The sequence below is a fragment of the Mastigoproctus giganteus genome, chromosome 8, assembly GCF_048544385.1.
Source record: "Mastigoproctus giganteus isolate SK-2022 chromosome 8, ASM4854438v1, whole genome shotgun sequence".
Taxonomy (NCBI): domain Eukaryota; kingdom Metazoa; phylum Arthropoda; class Arachnida; order Uropygi; family Thelyphonidae; genus Mastigoproctus; species Mastigoproctus giganteus.
In genome coordinates, this window is record NC_143582.1 from 208,977,979 (window position 1) to 209,001,649 (window position 23,671).

Here is a 23,671-nt window from a genome sequence, read left to right on the forward strand (position 1 = left end):
ACATTCACTACAATTCTTCCTTGAATTTATTTAAGCTATCAACTACAATAATAGATGAAAGTTTCTTCCAGCAATCAACCAGATGCTGGCTAAGGCAAATTTTGCACATATATTTTCTACAACTGTCTTTCCTCAATTGAACTTATACCCCTCAAGTGCATAAATTGGGCAAGAGGAATAATCCCACCAGCACTGAGCTGGCTCAAAACATTCAAAGTTTTATATACTTCAATCAGTTCATCTTGTTGAAATTTGTTGAACTTAAGCCTTTCTGGTAAGAGCATCTCTTTTTCCCCCTCACAAATCTCATTGCCCTTGTCTGTACTCATTCCAGAAACTCCACATCCTAACTAAACTGAAGCCTCCAGACCTGTATGCAGTACTCAAGGTGTGGCCCGACCATTACCTTATACAAAGGGATAATCACCTCCTTATCCCTGTTAGCAAAATTCCTGTATGTCATTGACAAAACCACATTAGCTAGTCTGGTAGCCTGTCTGCACTGCTCAAGAAACTTCATCTCTGATGGCACAATTACCCTGCAGGTCTTTTTTATTCTCTACTACCCTGAGTATATTGGTATATTGGTTTTGATTGATTGATTTTTTTTTTTTGATTTGGTAGTTGTTGGCGCATCGGCTTCTATGGCCATATTGCACCTCCCAAGGTTTTTGCAGTACTTTGATCCAAGCCCGAGGCGGGAATCGAACCCGCGACCTTGGGTTGCCGGGCAGGTACTTTACCCACTCGGCTAGCCCGGTCGGCTGGTATATTGGTACATTACCAGTATACCCACAGCATTTGACAATGTTGGTAGCCACCTCTTAGCATATCTGCCCAAATCTTCAAGATCCTGTTTCAGTAGTGTACTGTCATTAATGTTATTAACAACCCTGCAAACCTTTGTATCATCTGCAAACTTGGAAATTAAACCCAGTTTACCTTCATCAATATCATTCATAAATATATAAAACAACAATGAGTCCAACACCAAACCTTGGGGGACTCCACTAATAACATTAGTCTATGAAGGGCAGTGTCCATTGATTACCACTCTCTGTCTTCTCCCACTCAACCATCCCTTTATCCATAGCAGCAACTTGCTCTTAATGCCATACTGCTCCAAATTGTACAGCAGTCTTTCATGTGCAGCAGTATCAAACGCTTTCCAGAAATCTAAGCATATGATATCAAAATTATGTTTTGCATCCAGTCCCTTTGTGACCACATCATAGTATCTAATTAAATTGTCAGACAAGATTTCCCCATTAACAAACCCATGATGTGTCTAAACTATAACTGCAGTCTTCCCTAGATGACCTTGCATTGTTTCTTTAACCAGTGACTCCATTATTTTCCCAGAAGAGAAGTTAAACTAACAGGTTACCTTTTGATTCCCCTTTGTGAATTAGAGATACATTTGCACTCTCCAGTCCATGGGGACCTCCATTGAACCCAAGGACGCTCTCATAATTATGGCTAAGGGCTTGCTTACTTCTTTTGCTGCCTCCCTTAATATAACTGGATAGTTCCCATCCACCCCAGATACCTTTCTTATGTTTAACTTCAACAATTTCTCTTCCATTGTCCTCTCAGTTATTATTTTTTTTTCTGTTAGAGTTTGATAAACTTCTGGTCTCCACTTCCCTACAGAAGTCCTCATGTGTGAATGTATGTGTATGAATGTAGATGCAAAATATTCATTCAGTTTTTCAGCTACCTGAGCAGGATCATCAACAATTCTAACCATTGATATCAAATAGACCAATCTGATTCATCACCTTGCTTCTAGAGTTTATATAAGTAAAGGAATCTTTGCTGTTTTTCTTTACATCCTTTGCCAAAGATTTCTTGTAATCTGCCTTCGCTTGCCTAACCTTCTTCATAACTTGGTTACTGAGTAGCTTATATCTAACATAGGCTTCTGGGTCACCTGAAAATTTATATGCATCCTATGCATTTTTCTTCTCTGCCAAGAGTCTCATTAGTTCACCTGACATCCATTTAGGTCTAAATCTTGAACAATATTTTTTTGTAGTTGGTATGAAAAGTCTAGTAGGTGCCATGATTTATTCCTTCAAAGTTTCTCATTTAGAATTTGCTGTTGGTAACATAATTGGTTGGTCCCACTGCATAGAATTTAAAAAATCTCTGAGACCACTGTAGTCATTTTTACAAAAGCAAAAACCCTTCCCTTTATCCGTGATGATAGTTATATTTTTAAGTAAATCCCACATCAGTATACTGTTCACTGCCAGCTAGTGGTTACTTTATATGCATATTCTTAATGCATGAATAATCACTTCTGATAATCAGATCAAAAATATTGCTCCCGCTGGCTGCCCTCGAGCTTGCTGCTGTAGAAAGCAGTCATTCAATAAATCCACAAAAGTCTTGCAAGTGTACGAGTGATGAACCCACAATTTGCAGTCAATATCTGGAAAGTTAAAGTCCCCATTATAAGACATTCTGATTTACTGACCCACTCTATTTCTCTCTACCATTACTGACCCACTCTATTTCTCCGTACCATTGTTTATTGTACTGATCAAAATCATTAGGTCTATAAACCACTCCTACTCTAATTTTTGCTTTCCAGTGCTTATATCACACCAAACTGACTGACTCAACATTGCACTGGCCATCCATTTCAACTGGATGCACTGCCTCAGATTTTATGTGTTTCTTAACTAACAGCATAACCACTCCCCCCTTCCTATCCTATCTATCCTTTCTGTACACATTCTAGGCCCGTCGCCACCAAATACGGAGGATGCGGAAAGGTCAGGAAATGACCACCGCATATCCCGGAGCAATATGGCCTTAGTTGCTAATGCTCCTAAAAACCAAATAACAACACATTCTACTCCCCAAATTTTGCATTCCTTATATCTGTGTGTCATATCTCTAATATCGTAACAATATCTGCCTTTGGTGTCTTGACCAGCACTTCAAATTTATCAAATTTATTTACTGCGCTCCTAGCTTTGGTGTACATGCAAGTATATATACACTTGTTCTTACTCTTAGTTACCCTAACACAGCCCATGCTAATTGTTCCATGATGACTCCCAGCAGTTCTTGAAATCCTCAGCACCTTGCTTTCAAGGCTGTTGCTCATTCACCTCTGCCTGCAGCTACTGTCAATCTATTAGTCTGAGTATTCCCCCAAGCTAGCACCTAACACTGCCTTGATAGCATCAACAAATATTCTTGCACCCTTTCAATTAAGTGTATACCATCCATGTAGAAGCGGTCTCTAATGTTAACAAGCACAGTCTACACTGAGAAAAATTCTACCCCATGAGCCTTGCAAAATGTCTCCAGGGCTGAATTGATTGACAAGGCTATCATCATATACCTCTTCCTATTGTGTCTGTGCGGAATTGCAGACACTTTAAAATTTAACCATAAATCATGACTTTTTTCAATGCATTGACTTGAACGTGTTAAGTAAGCCTAGAGATTTCCTACTCTTATGTCATTAGTGCCAACGTGTACAACAATATCAATTTTATGCCTTTAAAAGATGATATCTGCTCTACAATGTCATCAACTTTTTCCTTCCTGGCAGACATACCCTGACCCTATTCTATCTATCACTTTTGCCCAATATATTCCCATTTCCCTGACAATAGAGTCATCAACAACAACTAGCTCCTGTGGGACCAATGCATTCTGCTTTGGGAATTGCTGCTGTGTTGCTTGTCGATTAAGTGCAATCTCTGACATTGATGTGGGCAGCTGAGAGCTTGATGAGCCCCCAATTTAAATCCTTCAGGGCATCCAACATGTTCTTCAAGCTCTAATAAAGGTCCATAACAATGATGAGTTATTATTATTATTATTAGCTACATGGTGCAAGGAAGCTTAAGGCTTATGCAGCACCAGCCAAAAAAAAAAAAAAAATCCCCGAGTTACCCTGAGAGAGAGAGAGCATTAGAGAGACAAAGAAGTAGAAGGGAATCACCAAGAAAGAGAAGAATGATGATATCCAGCTCAGGACCCTGGGTGTGCCAAGCCCATACTCACCAGAGTTGGCACCTAACATCCTCAGAGTCTTTACATTAAGCACACACAAAGACATCCCCCTCCCCAGCAATATTATGATGGTGGATATTTTTTTGAAGTTGTTGCTGTTTGTGCAGAGGAGGGTTCTCAAAGGAAATGCTCTGAAGTACAGAATGCAGTTTGCAATCATCAGTAAAACAATGAAGGATTTCCAGTCAGTGTAGGAGGGAAACTAATATACTGTTGAAAAAAAGTGTGAGAAAGAACAGACCACTGAGCAATTTTAGCGTTAATTGAGAAGTTAGAAGACACAGAGCCCATTTACCATCACTCATCACAGTAACCTGATTCTGTGAATGACAGAAATATAGTTTGAATTATTACAAAATTACAGCTCTGGATATAGAGCAGGGAAAGCAGCCATTCAATTATCCCACTTAGGATATGATATTCTTCACCCCTAATTTTTAATCAATAGGCTGTTGTTTTAAAAGTTCTATAGGGGAGAGAATCTAGCAAAACAACTGCAAAAAACAGAAGGAAAACCATAAGATGGAAGCTGTTTAAAAGGCCATTATGCCAAACATGATCAAAAGCTTAGAAATGTCAACTACACGAGTTTCACCAAATTTTATCACCAAATCAGTCCAGAGGTAAATTGGTACTACTATGACTAATGCAAATAAGTATTTGTGTTTTGAGTAAATATCCAAAATTTTTTAACTTATTTAAATATAATCAAGGAGACAGTCATTTCGGATATTAATATTATATAACCTACATTTAAGTTTTTCCTCAAATTAATGACAAAAGCTTTTCTCTGACTTAAAATTAAAATAGAGATTTCACTATATATAGATTAAGAATGTTGCTACAGACAAAATTGGCACAGACAAAGTCAGAGATAGAACGTACATATCTTTCATGCTCATAAACCGCTCTGTTCACTCAACTCTAATTCACAATAACTTTCAAGAAATCTCTTTAATAACTCAAAAAATTTGTAATATCTATATACCAAAGGTTCAAAATGATCTCTATGTAAATACAATTTTGGTACAGCTGCTGATGCATTTAAAATGTCAAGAGCACTGATAGAAAAATATCATTTGTATTCCTGAATAACAGATAAAGTGAAAAAAAAAAGATGGTTCTAGGTGAATAAAATTATTTTAATTTTAGCAAAATGTAACCAAATTTTAGCAAATTTATTTCCATTTTCAAATTTAGCAAGAATGCGTACTTTCAATAATCTGATTCTGTAAATGACAGAAATATAGTTCAAATTGTTAAAAATTACAGCTCTGGATGCAGAACAGGGAAACCAGCCCATCTCAGGTTCTGGTATTCTTCTCCCTTAATTTTTAATCAATAGGCTCATGTAGTTCCAGCCACAGTGCTATAATTGTAGAAGTCAAAGTGAAAGTTGATATAATTCAACAAGGATTCTGAGATCTTTAACTAGACTAATCAAAGGGACAGAAATATCATTGATGATATGAGAGGCATTCATAGGTTGTCTACCTCAATTATTATATATTCTTGATACATTAAAAAACTATAGTTTTATCGCTTTCATAAATGTCTGTATTTTATTTGTGCCCAGGTCCAGCTCAATATAGCTCTTCCAAGTCCACCTCTTCAGAAACAGTGCAGGGCTCATATTTATGAGGAAAATTGTACCCATAAGAATATTTTAGTTTAAGTACAGACTGACCTTTGCTATGGTCAGGAATTCACCTTGAATGCCTGATTGTGTCAAAGGTCAGCTCTAAGTAGATGCAAAGGATGCTGGCACCTCTTCATAAACAGTGCAGGTCTATATATTTGTGAGGGAAATTTACACATGTGGAGATTTTAATTTAAGTAAGGAAGAATTTTAAACTAGCCAACCCAAAGGAAAACATGGATATCATCAATTTTTTACCAAAGGGAATCGACCAAATGTGAATATGCGAATTTAAGACGGTACTAACAAGCTTTACTTTCTAAAATTCACCTGCCATTTAGTATTTCCTGGTCCAGTAAATAGCAGCGGCCCTACCCCTGTGAGATGTGCATTCCACATTTCAATTCTGGTTCTCATCTGAGTATAATTTTCTGGCCTACCAGATACTAAGAGCTCTTAATCCCCTCCCCTCATCCTCCCTTTTTTTTTTAAGAATGAAAGGATTGTCCAGTTCCAACTCATGTTTGATTTGTTGTGTTAAAGTTTTATAACTGCATACTATTACCTCTCAAAATAAAATATGCTGTAGCTGATGCTATATCCCTGATTATGTTTTTCCAAGGAAATTGCACAACTTTTTGGGTAGTAGTGAACCCAGACTAACATACCATTTGGGAGGTAGCAAATTGAAGGTGGTAAAGAATGAAAAAGAAAGTCCAACAGGAAGTTCTCTGAGCAGTACAGACAGACTGCTAGGACAGTTCATAGGGTTCTGTCAATGACATACAGAAATTTTGCCAGCAGCAACAAGGAATAATTATCCCATTGTATAAGACAATGGTTTGGCTGCATTTTGAGTATTGCATACTGGTTTGGAAGCTTCATTTTAGGAAGGATGTGGATCTGTTGGAATGACTGATCTAATCTTGTTGCAAAAAAAGAGCAACAAGATTAGTCAGGAGCATATAAATTTATATTCTTTTCAGTTTAAAGAAATTTAAACTGAAAAAGGATGGTTGCAAAACAGATCTGCACAAATTTGCATTCAACTATAAAGTAATTGTTGTTAGAATAAACTTCCACCTAGTGTTGTGGAAGTGGATAATTAGAATGAATTTAAAGAAGGTTTGGACATATTATTAGAAAGAATGGACAAATGAAATGGGTAAAAGAAGTTTTGCCTCATTTTGCCACTACTAATACCAATACTTTTCACGTTGAGGGAAATGGACCATAAACGTGAATTGTTGAGGAGGCTTCCATCCTGCAGTGGGTTGATAATGGCTGCAGTTTTTAATACCAATACTAACACTAACTAAAACTTTCAAACATTCAATATCTCCTATGATCAGTGGCAGCTCATGTTTGTTTGTTATTTGGTTTTTAGGAGCATTAGCAACTAAGGCCATATTGTTCCGTCTTATTAAAGTTACATTAAATTGCCTTGGTTATAAGACATGTAAAAATACTACAAAACATTAACTAAACATTTACCATTAACAGACTTCAACTTTTATTTAAAAACAAAATCCATTCTTCGGTTTTTATTTGTTGAAAATAGTTTAATAACTTTTTTGTTCAAGTTTGGTGCACTTGTTGACCAAGCTTTTCTCTACTGAAAGTATTACTTGAGCATTTAGCCTTTCCTGATTCATAGTGCTCCTCAAAAATGTTTTACTCTTTTTAATGTTGAATGGCAGCGTTTGGGCTCTGAAGTAGTCATCAGAATGGTCAAAAGAACTTTTATGAGTTTTATAAGTTCACCAAGAACTTCAGCTAGATTATTTTCTGAGGTAAATTTCAGCAAGTCAGTTAATTTGCAATAATTGTGTAGATCATGTCTTCTGTAGAAAACTTGTAATTCTGTAAGAAGTTTTTCTCTTTCAATCATGGGATATGCCTCAGTAGTCTCCTGTACCTCTTCCATGGGCATTTTCGTATGAAAAATAACAATTTTCTCCTTGTTAAACAATTTAGCAGCAATTAATAGCTTTGTAAAAGAATATCTCTCACCTATGTCAACACTTATATAATTGCATACTTCCTTCGCTTCAATCATGAGTGTTTTTGAAAGATTTTCACAGTACATTGAAATATAACCACTTTGCTTATTGGAGGCTTGAAGTGGTGAAACCCATATTTAGTCTCTAGAGCAAAGTTTCCGGCATCCCCCTCCCCCCATACTTCTCCTTCAACCCATGCACGGTACTAAGTACTATAGGTTTTGATACCTTTCGTGTATGGGATTTTCATAAAAAAAAAAAAAAAAAAAAAAAAAATTCCTGATTTTTAGAATGGCATTCTTAAAATTTCCTATATATTCATGTATTTTAACTGCCTCAATTTCTCGAGATTGCATTTGATTATAAATAACTTCCACGTGAGGCCTTATCTGATGGAAAAGTTCTAACCAGAACTCGAATTTTTCATTACTCAAGATGTGCAAAATTTCAGTTGCTTCTGAAATCGTCTTATCTGCGTTTGCTGTCGCTTGTAGTTCATCCATGCACTTTTTTAAAGGATTCAAAATTTTCATAAATGCTGTTCACGGTGTGTATATTGAAGTTCCATCTTGTAGGGGAAGGTCAGGCAACATGGCTGTCCATATGCTTTCTGAGAACAGAGAGACGCTGTGGTGATCTCAAGAAAAATGTTGGTATCGACATGAGGTTCGAAAAGAATATTCTTGAATCTCAGGTACTACTTGCTGCATTTCTCATCATCAGATTCAGTTGGTGTGCATAGCAGTGAATAAAATGTGCATTTTCGTACACTTCTTTTATTTCAGCCTGAACTACCCCTTTCTTGCCTTTCATCAAACTTGCACAACAAATGTTTGAGAAACTAGTTTTGAGTATTTCCTTCAAGGGTTATGTCTAACTGATCTAGAATGCACTCTGATAGTCCATCTGCTGTCTGGTTTTCTGGAGTGAAAAAACCCCAAAAACGCTTGCAAATGTCTCCATTCAGTTCATATCTCAGAACAATTACTATTTGTATATGCTCTGAAACATCTGTTGTGTCATCATCCATGACAGCTATGAATGAAGCTTCTTTAATTTCTCTTTTTATTTCATCCCGGAATATTTGCAGCAAACAGTCAAGAATATCATTCTGAATAGTTTTTGAAATGCCTTTAAATGCTGCATTACTTTCTAAATGGTTCTTTAAATTGGAATCTAATGTACAGGCGAAATTCATTAATCCTCTGAATACTCCTGGATTTTTAGAATTGTCTTTTTAATCATGTCCACATAAAGAAATTTCAAACTGCCCACAAAATTTAATGCAGTCTATTATTTTAGAATAATACCTCACAATTCTTGGTAACTTTTCTGTTATGTTTGCAGATTGAAAGTCTGTAGGCCTCACTAAGCTGTTCTTTAATATTTACACTTCCTAAAAGTGATAGTGAAATCCCATTATCAATATGTTTCTTCGACCTTATCAGGGGCTCTCTCTCTGTCTTTCTCTCTCTCTGAGTGGTTCCTCTCTCTCTTGTTTATTCCCCTTGACTTATGGCTGTTTACTTTTCCTATGATAATTATTCTAAATGAGATGATCGTCGGGTTAGGACAAAATCCGTGCTCTCGGCAAAATCAAGGGCTGTTCTAGCACTTAATTGCTACAGAATTGGATGACGTTGTGATTTTTAAGATTGAGCGATCACGGAGTGTCAACTCAATCCCTGCTCTAACTTTTACTGGTTCATACTTGTTTCTATTGGTGTATAAGAATATGGGCAGAGAGAATGAGACATTATGTAACACGTAACAACATTTATTATAACAAAAGGAAACGTGTTCAGACTTGCACTCCATCTAGTTGTTTGTGTAAAAGTAAATATATGTATACATATTGCTTCAAGGTTTCTGTTCATAACAACCACACGAATCTCTTTTAGGATTATAATAATGTATTGGCAAAAACATCTTTATAACATACTGGATTCTAGTATCACTGGAACTATTCCTTCAGTAGACTTACTGTTTGGCTCTGGTTTAACAAGCTACAACATTCACAAAACATTTCAATATAGAACAGAACGGTTGGATAACAGAAGAACCTTAGGCAAAGTGCTTTTGGTGTTCTCATTACTTAACACTATCTTACATCTGTTCTAATGTGAACAGGCTTACTCCCACAGCACCTTGCTGTAAGATTCCTGTGTACCACCAACTATAGGAGAAATTCCCTTACGTTGTTAAATTACAAAGATTAAATATTTAGGAAGGAAGCATTAAAATGGTATCTGTTGATGTTATGTTCGAGGTTTACATTCACACAAATGAGAAAATGGCTTACCAGTTAAATCTCTTGTTTCAGGACAGGTTGTGAGACCTCCTTCCCTCTGGTGGAAACTAGGGTGCAGTCTTCTGAGCCATTGTTCCTTTGTCTCAGCTCCTCCCTGGCCGTTCTTAAGGCTGAAGTGACACCGACTGCAGAACCTTTCCTTCACATCCCCAAGATCCTCGGCGTTCGGCAAGGATGAGACGTTCCACTCTTTTACCAGTCTCCATTACAAAAGCAAAAAAGGTCTCCCCCTCGGTGCCTCACAGAACCCTTTATATACTAACGTTATCTCGTTCTATGTCACAAGACAAAGTCATCCAAGAATGCCCATTTACAGCGATGCTACCATTTTTGGTAATCGTCCCACAAAAGCCACTGGACATCCCGCGTCTGCCGTAGCAATAAAAACCTTTTTTGTTCCATTGTGGACAGGCATGGGAACTAAGATGCTCTCCTCTCCTTCCGCTCTGTTGGTGAGAGGCCAACGACAGGGAACTAAGGCGAGGAATTGCACAATATCTGTCCATATCTCTCTCTTCCTGGGAAATAAGTTTCTCCTCCCTTATTGTATTAGATGTAAGTTACAAATGAATAGAGTTTTATAATTTTATCCTATAGATTCCCAAGATACAATTCTAACAATAGAATAGTGATTTTGGGTAGACCGAAGAGTTTTAAAGAAGCATGGTCTGTCCATATCTCTCTCTCCCTGGGAAATAAGTTTCTCCTCCCTTATTGTATTAGACGTAAGTTACAAATGAATAGAGTTTTATAATTTTATCATATAGATGCCCAAGATACAATTCAAATTACTTATTCCCTGCTGAGAAATTTGAATCTTTGGTGTGGGACAGCCTTATTTTTTAATCGTATTTTTTTCTTGGCGATATAATTCTGAAAAACTAAGTTGCTGAAGTTTATTCACTGACATGCAATTTACTTCATAGCGAAGCATGAAGGCTATGATCAAATCAAATTTCATAAAATCATGTGTCATAGAAATAATGATTTACTTACACATCACCTCATAATATAACTTCAACTTACCAAGTTCAAGCTCAATTCGAAATTAAGCTGTAATCACATAATTACACTGTTGAATGTTGAGTATTGATTTAACACTGATATTATTTAGTTACTTAATGGGAATTTGGGAGAACAACATAAAGACACCGACATCGTAGTTACACACCCATCATTGTCAATGATGAAATGAAGTGCAGTGCAAATAAAGCATGCAGTGCATGCTTTACACTGACTTCGATTTGTTTTTCACCTATAAAAAATGTATATTGGCAAGATGCCAATATGCTGGTTGCCAATGGCAACCACCAACTACCAGATATTCACTGGAATGCAAAATGTGTTACTGCCTAGTGCACAGTGAAGCCTACGGTTAATTAAACTTCAAAGTTCGAAACGCTTTCATGTTTTTATTTGTTTATTATTGAAATGTTACTGGAAATAAGAGGATGTGCATACTATATGTGGGTCCTGTTAATAAAAATATTCATTGTGTTATATTGTTCTTCACAAAATTTCATATAAATCCATTCGCTGTATATCTAGATTTAAATAGCTGGGGGTGCTGCAGTGCCTATGGACGAGCTGTCTCTGCCTATGATTAAAATTTTGTCCATTAAATGAACATCTTCTCTCAAAGTATGCATGAGACTGTCTGCAGATTGTATTACTGTTTTCTGCAAAAGCGGAAAAATCTATAAAATGAAGGAAGAAATATATCCAAATGGGAAAAAAAAAGTTGGTTATATTTATCTTTATCTTATAAAGTTAAAGTACAACATAATATAATATTTTATAAGTATAGTGAAATAACAATAATTAACTCACTGGTTGTTGGCATCCTTCAAAAAATTCATTTTCACATATTGGATCACTCAGGTATGAACGTATTATGTTGGCCCTTAATCCCTTTGGTGGCTCATTAGTCATTTTGACACCATTCTGCAACACTGACACGGGAAAGTGTTCAGCGGGATAAGAGGTGAGCCAAAGACGAAATTCTGGATTAGTGTTTTCAGGATTTAGTTCTTCGCAAACCTATAATACCAAATTCCTATTAACAACTGAGAGGCAAAACAATTAAAAATAATAATAATAAGAGTATAAGAACATCAAGTTATGTTGATTCATCAGGCATGGCACTGTCTCTTTCTTTCCTCTTTTAAAAGGTGTTAATTTTTTATTATTTTGTTGATTCCATAAATAATTCATAAAAGTCATAGGATGGATAAGACAAATCATTTATTATCAGCCATAGATATATGGTTGAAAATAAATGACATAAAATCTGTGTTCAATGAAAATCATATTTAATCACTGTAGAAATCTGTAAAATCAATGTTGAAAGCCATGTATGCTTATGCAATATTCTGAATGAATGATTTTATAATTTCCTGGAACTATATATATATTTACCGACTGAATGTTAGGGAAGCTTAAAGTGTTATGGATGCAGTTATTAAAATTTAGTTACAAGGTGGCATAAGCCCCCTCAGTTCTCTATATGGCCAAGAACAAACTAAGTTTACTACAAAAATGTATCACTCCCATATTGTGAAGCAAGTTATCATGAGATGACTTAGTAATGCATCTGACTTCAAATAAAAAGCATTGCCCCTAAAGGAGAAGTATGTTGCTATTTATTTGGTATGAATTTCAAATAAATAGCAATTCTTTAGGAACAATGATTTTAATTTGAAGTAGAGGTGCACTACCAAGACAGCTCATGGTGATTTGATATGCAATATGAGAGAGTGAATTTTGTAGCACATTTAGTTTTCTCTCAGCTGTGTAAAAAATTGGGGTATTATGCCCAACTTTGTGCAGCAGTTTTTTATAGATCTTCCATCCTGAAGTCTTTGCTCTAAATTTACTTGAGTTTTAAAATACAATTATAAATTTGCCTAGTACTATGAATTAAACCCATCAGATGTTTCAGTGGATAGTGAAAAACATTCATAAAAGAGGAAACACACTGCAAAACAAACAGAACCAAGGAAACTAGCAGAAGATAAGAAAAATGCATTGGATGGTTATAAATTATCAGGGGGAAGAGAAATCTAGGTGGTAGGTGGTAGATGACTTTCATCAACCGGTGAAATACCACCACTTTGCTTATTGGAGGCTTGAAGTGGTGAAACCCATGTTTAGTCTCTAGAGCAAAGTTTCCGGCACCCCCCCTCCCCCATACTTCTCCTTCAACCCATGCACGGTACTAAGTACTATAGGTTTTGATACCTTTCGTGTTTGATGTTTTCATAAAAAAAAAAAAAAAACTAGTCTGCAACCAAATCACTAAGGGGAGTAGTTGTTTGGTCCCCTTAGTGATTTATGATCTATCCCTTTTATGCTAAGGAGGATTATGAGAAGAATGCATAAAAAAGTATTAACAAATTCTTTGTTTCTGTTAACACTAGAAGGAAAGGGATGAATCACATTGGTCCACTGGATATGAATGGCATAACTATTGATGATTCTGTTAAGATTGCTGACAAATGAATAAATATTTTTCATCAACATTCACACACGAAGAAGCTTTTAGGGAGAGGATATTTTTGCATTAAGGAACTAATCATATTGGTGGCCACGTTTGGTGAGTTACTTCAGTATTTTACTATGGTAAATCAGAAACTAATATCATTATAAACAAGAATGTACACTGAAAGGACAGAATTCATGGGATACCTGGTTCATGGGCAATGCAATGCTGTCACCCCTCTTGCTAGCGGATGAACCCACAGCTTGGCAGGTATATAGGCACACTACATCATTGCAGTCACATAGATGGTAATTCGATGTCAGTGTGGATATGGATAAACGTGAGTTAACCGACTTTGAAAGAGGGATGATAGTGGGTGCCCAATGCATGGGTCACTCTATCGAGGAGGCGGTAAAGAAATTGCACTATTCCCATTCGACAGTATGAGAGCGTATTGGGAATATGCCATTTCCATAATAACATCTTATTGGGGACAGCGCTGTGGGCAGAGAAAGGTGGTGGATGAACGTGGCCTTCGATGTCTGTTTCACATTATTTCAGCTAACTGGAGAGTGACAGTGGCACAAATCACCACCAACTTCAATGAGGGAGGTGCCAGAAATGTCTCAACCAAGACCATCAGGTGATCATTAGCCGCAATAGGTTATGGGAGCTGCCAACCCACCAGAGTCCCATTGCTAACACCACAACACAGGACTCTATGCCAAAACTGGGCAAAAGAACATCGGCATTGGACCTTGGAGATGGGTCTCTTGGTCAGATGAGTCTGTTTCCAGTTATTTTAAACAGATGGGAGGGTGAGTATCTAGCAGAAACTGCATGAAGCTATGCACCCTTCATGTCAACAAGGAACTGTTCTGGCAGGTGGACGGTAGGTATGGTCTGGGGCATGTTCAATTGGAACATGTTGGGACCCGTGGTATGTCTAGAAGCATCTCTGAACGGTCCAGGTTACGTGTCCATCCTTGTAGACCATCTGCATCCCTTCATGGTCATCATGCACCCACAGGGCAATGGACCTATTCCAGAAGGACAATGTGCCTCCCCACAGAGCCGTGATGACTAGAACATGGTTTGAAAAGCATTCCACAGATTTTACCACCTTGGAATGGCCTCCACATTCACTGGACATGTACCCTGTGGAGCATCTTTGGGACGCTGTGGAAAGGTCCATTCAAGCTTTGGATCCTCCACCCAGGAATGCAACAGAATTATGAACAGCGGTGCAGCAAGCATAGATGGAAATACCTGTGGAATGCTTTTGTGAACTAGTGGACTCAATGCCCCGCCGTGTGACTGCCTTTATCCGGGCAAAAGGTGGGCCTACTTGTTACTAGATAGGCATCCCATGATTTCTGTAGACTCAGTGTACACAGTGCATTACATTTCAGATACATTAACAAACAGTTAATGTGTTTGAAATAAATTCATGATTTATAACAAAATTGAAAAAAAAAAAAAAAAAATCCAAAAACAATGACTTATGCACAAACCAAGATCATTTCATTTCTGTGAATCTTCCACATTGCATAACATATTATCCAGTGCTTCAGCTACAATATATGGTATATGGATGAAAAAATTAATAATAATTGCTATATTCCTATTGTTATTTGTTATTTGCTTCTTAGGAGCATTAGCAACTAAGGCCATATTGCTCCGGGAATATGCGGTGGTCATTCCCTTGACCTTTCCGCATCCTCCGTATTTGGTGGTGACGGGCTCGAACCCCGGTCTAATCAAGAAGCGTGTGCTACGCACTGCTGCTCCTTCCCACCTGGCTACGGAGGCGCCATATATATATTCCTATTGTTTTAATTTTAATGAAATTTGGGAAACATTCGTACATTGTTCTTAACTATATAATATCGGTGTGTAGATACACCATAGACAACTCTTAAGAAACTACAAAGTAGTTGTTGTAGGCATAATTTGCTCTTTCTCATATTGTGATATTGCACTACCATGCACTGCCATGATATTGCACTACCTCGAATAAGTAACGCTTCACTAATAGAGAAGACTATTGTTACTTATTCTCGGTGAGTACCACCACCCAGACATGCTTCAAGGCTACTGGCCTATCATACAGCCTATCAAAGGAGATTAGGCAGGCAAAGGCAGACTACGACAAATCCTTGGCAAAGGATGCAAAGAAAAACAGAAAAGAGTTCTTTACCTATTTAAACTCAAGAAGGAAAGGGATGAATCAGATTGGTCCACTGGATATTGATGGTTCAACTCTTGAGGATCCTGCTCAGGTGGCTAACAATCTAAACGAGTATTTTGCATCTACATTCATGCATGAGGAGTTATTCAGGAAGGAGAATGACGTAGGCAAAGTAAACACTGGCAGTGAGCTAGATGATTTTGTAATAACTGAGAGGAAAGTGGAGGAGAGATTGTTGAGGATAAACATAAAAAAGGCACCTGGGGTGGATGGGATCTATCCAGTTATATTAAAGGAGGCAGCAAAGGAAGTAAGCAAACCCCTAGCCATAATTATGAGAGCTTCTTTGGACTCAGGGGAGGTACCTATAGACTGGAGATGTGCAAATGTAACCCCAATTCACAAAGGAGGATCAAAGGCTGACACAAGTAATTATAGACCTGTAAGTTAACTTCTGTTGCAGGTAAATTAATGGAGGCACTGGTTAAAGAAGCACTGCAGGATCATCTAGACAAGAATTCAGTTATAGCTCAGACGCAGCATGGTTTTGTTAAGGGCAGGTCTTGCCTGACCAATTTGATTGGATACTATGATGTAGTCACAAAAGAACTGGATGGAGGGAATAACTTTGATATTATATACTTGGATCTTAGAAAGGCTTTTGATACTGTTGCACATGGAAGACTGCTGCATAAATTGGAGCAGTGTGGCATTGGAGGCAAATTGCTGCTATGGATAAGGGGATGGTTGAGTGGCAGAAGACAGAGAGTGGTAATCAATGGACACTGCTCAACGTGGACTAATGTTATTAGTGGAGTTCCTCAGGGTTCGGTGTTGGGTCCGTTGTTGTTTTCGGTGTTTATGAATGATATTGATGATGGTATATCAAGTTTAATGTCCAAGTTTGCAGATGATACAAAGGTTGGCAGGGTTGTTAAGGACACTACTGATGCTATGCTGCTGCAACAGGATCTGGAAAGGTTGAGCAGATGGGCTGAGAGGTGGCAAATGAAGTTTAACATTGACAAATGTAAAGTACTACATATGGGAAACAGTAACCACAGAACAACGTATCAACTCTGCGGTACTACACTGACAGTGGTGGAGAATGAAAAGGACATGGGGGTAATTGTGCAGGCAGATATGAAGTTCTCTGAGCAGTGCAGACGAGCTGCAAGAGTAGCTCATGGCGTCTTGTCAATGATATACAAGAATTTTTCTAGCAGGGATAAGGAGGTGATTATTCCCTTGTATAAGGCAATGGTTAGGCCACATCTTGAGTACTGTATACAGGTCTGGAGGCCTCATTTCAAGAAGGATGTAGAGCTGCTGGAACGGGTACAGAGAAGGGCAACAAGATTAGTGAATGGAACAAAGGGTTGCTCTTACGAAGAAAGGCTTAAGTTTTGCAAATTACAGAGTCTGGAGACTAGGCACCGGCGAGGTGATCTGATAGAGGTGTATAAGGCTTTGAATGGTTTGAGCATGCTCAATGCCAATGGGATCTTCATCTTGCTCAGAATAATCACCTCAGAGGGCATAAATTCAAATTGAGGAAGGACGGATGTCGGATAGATGTGCGGAAATTTGCCTTTGGCCAGCAGGTGGTTGGTTGGTGGAACCTACTTCCATCACTTGTTGTTGAAGTTGATAGCCTAAACAAATTTAAGGCTCAACTGGACAGGTATTTCGAACGAACGGAGAGGTGAAATGGGAGTGGTGTGTTTTTTTTTTTTTTTTTTTGGCTGATGCTGAATAAGCTTGCTTTCTTGCATCATATGCCTCTACTAATGCTAATGCTAATCATCAGTGGGTAAGAGAGAAAGAGCAAATGACGCCTACAACAACTACTTTGTAGTTTCTTAAGAGTTGTCTATGGTGTATCTACACACCGATATTATATAGATATTAAACTCTTAATGTATTATGCCTTGTGCATTTAGTTATTTTAAATATTGTTCTTAACAGAGTTAGATATAAAATTTCATGAAAATCCATTCACTGGGAGTCAAGTTATTACATGTAAATGAATGGATGACAGATGGACATGGCGAAGGCAGTAGGTGCATTATGCATATATGCTAACATGCCTAAAAATTGAATGATTCATCTTTTTTTTTAGTTGTTTTCTTGTGGTTTCTCTTCTATAAATGTATTTTTAAACCTCCCACTACAGGTTCTGCAATGTTTAGGTATGTTTAAATTCTCAGAAATGTTTACAGATGTTTACATACAGCAGCACTAGATAAATTCATAGCTGAATTTTAATAACTGTATCCCCAACTTGAAGCCAGCAAAACATCCAGTCCGTACCTATATTTTCTCAAAAAATAAACTATAAAATGTGTCCAATCAGATTACTGTATATATGTATCTGGTACCTAGCTCTCTACATAAGAGCACTAGTACTGATTAAACTTTATTTTAATTGAATGCAGAACTGGATTTTTTTTTTTATTACTATTCATATATTCCCTTTAAGGTTTTATAATTTGGAAATTGCATTCTAGATATAACAATATATTATTACAGTCTTAGAAATCAAGAATAACTTATAAAAATTATCACAAATCAAACAGAAAGTCAATCATACCTTTTCCAAGGTTGGCATCCATGATTGAGCTAAATGGCAATTTTGTAATACCACCCAAGTACCAGCTTTTCTGCCTTCGTCCATGAGCTGCATAGCAATGGGACCTTGTCCTTGACCAAGGGAAAGAGAATTCAGGCGATGGCCTCCAAATCCCTAACAATTAATAATAATCTTAGATACAATAATTTTTACTTTCTTAAATATTTACTTTGGATGTTACTTTCAAAATGCAAGTGATTTACAATGATCCAGTTCAGTTATCATTTCATTATATTCAGAAAAGGATGATATTCTGGCATATTATTATTTATTCTGTATTTAAAATATTTTCTTAATGGAGTTGTTGTGTTAGCCTGTAGAATTCCACTGCTAGGCAAAGGCCTCCCCCAACTTTCTTTATTCTTCTCGGTTCATCTTGATGGAGTAAAACGGAATATATTTCCTGATAATTGTTCTGAAAATAAGTAATTTTCGGAACAATTATCAGACTTAGACTAGGTACTTATTATTTATAATAATAATAAGTACCTAGTCTAAGGTAATTATACAGGCAAGAAGAGCTTCAGATGCTAATATAATACTAATAATCTGATTAGATAAGTATATGGATTATATACATAATGCAATAATAATCTATTATACATGACATGAATATGTTTGTTTAAGATACTGGCCTTAAGTTTAGCATCTAAAGAGATAAGCAAAATATCATTTAAAAAAAAGGCTTGACCAGGAATTCAGTTTATGATATTAACCAGAATTTAATGAGTTAATTTTTAAATATGAAATTAACTAACTGATGCACTTTCACAAACTAGTTGACACTATAATAAATACCATAACAGTTGAGCTAGCAGTATAATGCACAAAACAGTTTCAGATATAGTCTTATTACTTTCTGTACACATAATGAAATCCAGATGTAGGAAATCCTCTCCCTCAACTGTTCCTCGATTCTTTCAACAAAGGAAAAAAAAAAAAAACCCACAGAATAAAGTAATATAAATGAGAGATATAAACAAAAAAGCATGTTCTAACTGGAAAAAGAATTTATTAATTAAATAAATAGTATGAATCAGAGCTGTAATACTCAATATGTTCTACGTTGATAATAATATTAGTAAAATAATAAGAGGAGTTTACCTCAATATAGTACGTAGAACACTTCCATATGATACTGATACCCTCTAGAAATTAAAACGGAAAAAACGAAAAAATCGACAACTTACCGGTACATTAGAGTAAAATATAAATAATCAATTTAACACAATTCAAATCAATTTAAAACAATTAAAAATCAAATTAACGCAATTAAAAGAATCTCACGAAAATATATAAAAATCGATTTTCCTTCCTAAAGCTGACAACGCTTTTCGACCGTGTGTCGTGATCACAGGAATGAAAATTACCGAATCGGGTTAAACCTGAAACTTAAATAGTGATTATTTGTCATCGGGCATGCGCATAAAGATCCACACATCGGAGATCAAATATGGCCACCGAACATTAACAGAATTCTCGTGTAATTTAATTTCTATGGTTTCTGCAATTAATAGTCGCGTATAATTATGTTGAACGTTAAGTATTTTGGCCTCATTAAATTAAAAAGTATGTTTTTCGTTAATAGCATGAAAGGCTAATTCTGACGCTGCTGAACGAGAAGCACGAACTCATGCTTCATGTTGATTAACACGAATATTAAGAGAAAATCGCGTCGAACCTTGGTAAGACGAGTCGCAATCACCGCAAGAAATGTTGTATACCAGATCATTAATTTGTGTTGCGAACGCGGAAAGAACCGAGCGATTGTTCAGTATAGTGTGTAACTTCCATATTGGCCTAGCTACAATTTTAAATTCAGTATCTTTAAAGAATCTGTTAAGCTGTTTGTGCCACTGTTCAACATATGGGACAGAAATAAAGTATTTTTTGATATTACTATTGTTGATTGGTGTAGTATTTTGTATCCTCTCCCTTAGCCTGTACCCTAATTCGGTTTATTGTGGCAATGGAATAACCCCTGTTTAAGGATCTGCTAGTTAATATTTGTATTTCTGAGTCCAAAGTAGATTCCATCGTTGAATATTTATAGGCATTTAGAAATTGATTAAAGATAATCGATCTTTTGTAGGCGAACGGGTGATAGCTATTATAATGTAGAAGCATACTGGTGTTTGTAGATTTTCGGTAGATGCTAAATTGTATTTTATTCGAGTCCCGGGTAAGAGGGAATTTAGAAAGTTTAATGACCTTGTATCCGTATCCTCCCTTTCCAATGTAAATTTGAGTCTAGAATGAATATTATTAAATGAATGTAAAATGTCTTGGATAGTACTACTATCAGTAATAACTAGAACATCGTCTAAATACCTCCCATAGTGTGTGATACGGGGTCGAAAAAGTGTCAACTGTATGTGCTCAATCGCTGAGAGATAGATCTCTGACATTAATCCAAAAATTTGTTTGTACACCTTGTCTCAAAAGGTGATGTAGTTGCCCTCAACTAACAGTTTAATTAAGTGAAAAATTTCCTTAATAGGTAGCTTCGTATAATTAATCGGTGTCGAGTTTTTATTTAACATACAAATAATATCTAATGTGTATTCAACGTTTACATTCATATATAACGAGGTAACATCTAGTAAGAATAAATTGTCATTGTCGCCGAGTCTACAGTCTTTAAGATTATTAAATGATATATCGTAGTTCTTAATCCCAAATTGTATTACCTGTCTAAAGGGTTTTATAATGCTATATACATGTCGCTAAAGATGAAAATGCCGAGATCCTGTAGGAAACAATAGGTCGAATAGGAAATCCAGTCTTGTGTAATTTTACCTGACCGAAAAGTGCAGGAATATTGTATGTTCTGGCCTTCAATTCCTTTAACTGAACCATAGTAATGTAGTTGTTTTTTCGATACATGGTTAACATTTTATTGTATTGATTGACCAAATTGGTAAACAGTGCCGGGTCTACTTCAAGATAAGTGGAAGTATCTGAAACAACTGAATCTAACTTATTAATATAATCATATTTATCTAGTATTACCAATGTATCTCCTTTATCTGCCCTCTGTATAATAATGTCCTTATTTCCCCAAAGTTCTCGTAAAGCTGAACTGTCATGTGTATTCAATTTAGGAAGTTGCGTTTCTTTTATGTTATTCACTACTTGGTTAACTTGTTGAATAAATACATCTTTTTGTGGAACATTACGAAGTCCAAATTCAATATCAATTACGCATTGATTTTTTAGGTAGTTTTCGAGATGGTAAATTATAATTTAGTCCTTTGGATAAAAGTGAAATCTGGTCCTGCAATAGTGTACACGAGGAAAGATTTGAAACCTGTTGATATGTCGGTTCATTGAATACTGGGTGAGGGGGTGTTCGTGAACTAGCTGACATGTTCTGTGGTATTACGTTGTGTCTGTGGGGGGGGGGTTGTCACACAACTCGTATGAACTTGATCGCAAGCCCGCGACAATGTGTTAGAATTCGCATGAACGTGTCTTGACCAATCCGATAATGTTTGCAACTTATTAACATGTCTGTTTTTTTATTTCTAAGGCCTGTGCTTCCCGTCGCAAATCTATGGAGGCCTTCAATACAGACCAATCATTCGGATGTTGATAATTTTTTGGTAAAACTCCAGAACACAGTGCCCCTTTGAAAATCACGTGCCTAACCTGCTATGTTAGTTAGGGTGTTTATCCCACCCATGCCACTGTTTTAAAATCGGGAACTCATTTTCCTATTTTAAAACAGCTGGAAGGGGGGGGAATAAACACTCCAAGACCATTGCCGGCTGAAGGTGCACCATGTTCTGAAGATTAACGAATTTTTTAATTTATTGCGAAGCTTCCTAACCTGGGAAAGGTATTTTTGTTTATTTGAATATTGAGATTTTAAGGCAAGCTTAACAATATTACGCGATGTCGCCAGTGTTAGTAGTTTTATGCCTAAATTTTTTGATTTAAATTAACCCTGGCAAACTTGGGAACAATGTTGTTTTGAAGGCAATATTTTAGAAAAGAAATATGGTAACTTTGGGCAGAGTACCTTAGTTTAGATTTAATGTAATTTTGCACCAAGCCATTCAAAAAATCTCCCATAATTGTGTGTATCGATTGTTTACTACTGGAGAGACAGGAAGTGAATGAAATAGTCAAAAGAGTTTAAAAATTAATTAGATAGTATGAATCAGAGCTGTAATACTCAATATGTTCTACGTTGATAATAATATTAGTAATATAATAAGAGGAGTTTTCCTCGATATAGTACGTAGAACACTTCCGTATGATACCCTCCAAAAATAAAAACGAAAAAAATCGACAACTAACCGGTACATTAGAGTAAAATATAAATAATTAAATAATCGATTTAACACAATTCAAATCAATTTAAAACAATTAAAAATCAAATTAACGCAATTAAAAGAATCTAACGAAAATATATAAAAATCGATTTTCCTTCCTGAAGCTGACAACGCTTTTTGACCGTATGTCGTGATAACAGGAATGAAAATTACTGAATTGGATTAAACCTGAAACTTAAATAGTGATTATTTGTCTTCGCACATGCGCGTAAAGGTCCACACATCGGAGATCAAATGTGGCTGCCGGTTTTTTATATATTTTCGTTAGATTCTTTTAATTGCGTTAATTTGATTTTTAATTGTTTTAAATTGATTTGAATTGTGTTAAATTGATTATTTAATTATTTATATTTTACTCTAATGTACCGGTAAGTTGTCGTTTTTTTCGTTTTAATTTCTGGAGGGTATCATATGGAATTGTTCTACGTACTATATCGAGGAAAACTCCTCTTATTATATTACTAATATTATTATCAACGTAGAACATATTGAGTATTACAGCTCTGATTCATACTATCTAATTAATTTTTAAACTCTTTTGACTATTTCATTCACTTCCTGTCTTTCCAGTAGTAAACAATCGATACACACAATTATGGGAGATTTTTTGAATGGCTTGGTGCAAAATTACATTAAATCTACACTAAGGTACTCAGCCCAAAGTTACCATATTTCTTTTCTAAAATATTGCCTTCAAAACAACATAGTTCCCAAGTTTGCCAGGGTTAATTTAAATCAAAAAATTTCAGGCATAAAACAACTAACACTGGCGACATCGCGTAATATTGTTAAGCTTGCCTTAAAATCTCGATATTCGAATAACCAAAAATATCTTTCCCAGGTTAGGAAGCTTCGCGATAAATTAAAAAATTATCTACATCCGAATGATTGGTCTGTATTGAAGGCCTCCATAGATTTGCGACGGGAAGCACAGGCCTCAGAAATAAAAAACAGACACGTTAATAAGTTGCAAACATTATCGGACAGGTCAAGACACGTTCATGCGAATTCTATCACATTGTAGATGGCTTGC

General features: G+C 36.3%; 1 protein-coding gene across 1 annotated transcript in view; it reads right to left on the reverse strand.

The window, feature by feature from the left end:
- Dhc36C (Dynein heavy chain at 36C) overlaps positions 1–23,671 on the reverse strand; it is a 592,122-nt gene that overhangs the window by 90,475 nt on the left and 477,976 nt on the right. Inside the window, exons 48-50 of the mRNA XM_090380456.1 lie at positions 18,260–18,412; positions 11,825–12,034; positions 3,587–3,592 (exon numbers count right to left, since the gene is read on the reverse strand). Coding sequence (XP_090236582.1) covers positions 3,587–3,592; positions 11,825–12,034; positions 18,260–18,412 — 369 coding nt within the window. The remainder of the gene's footprint in view (positions 1–3,586; positions 3,593–11,824; positions 12,035–18,259; positions 18,413–23,671) is intronic.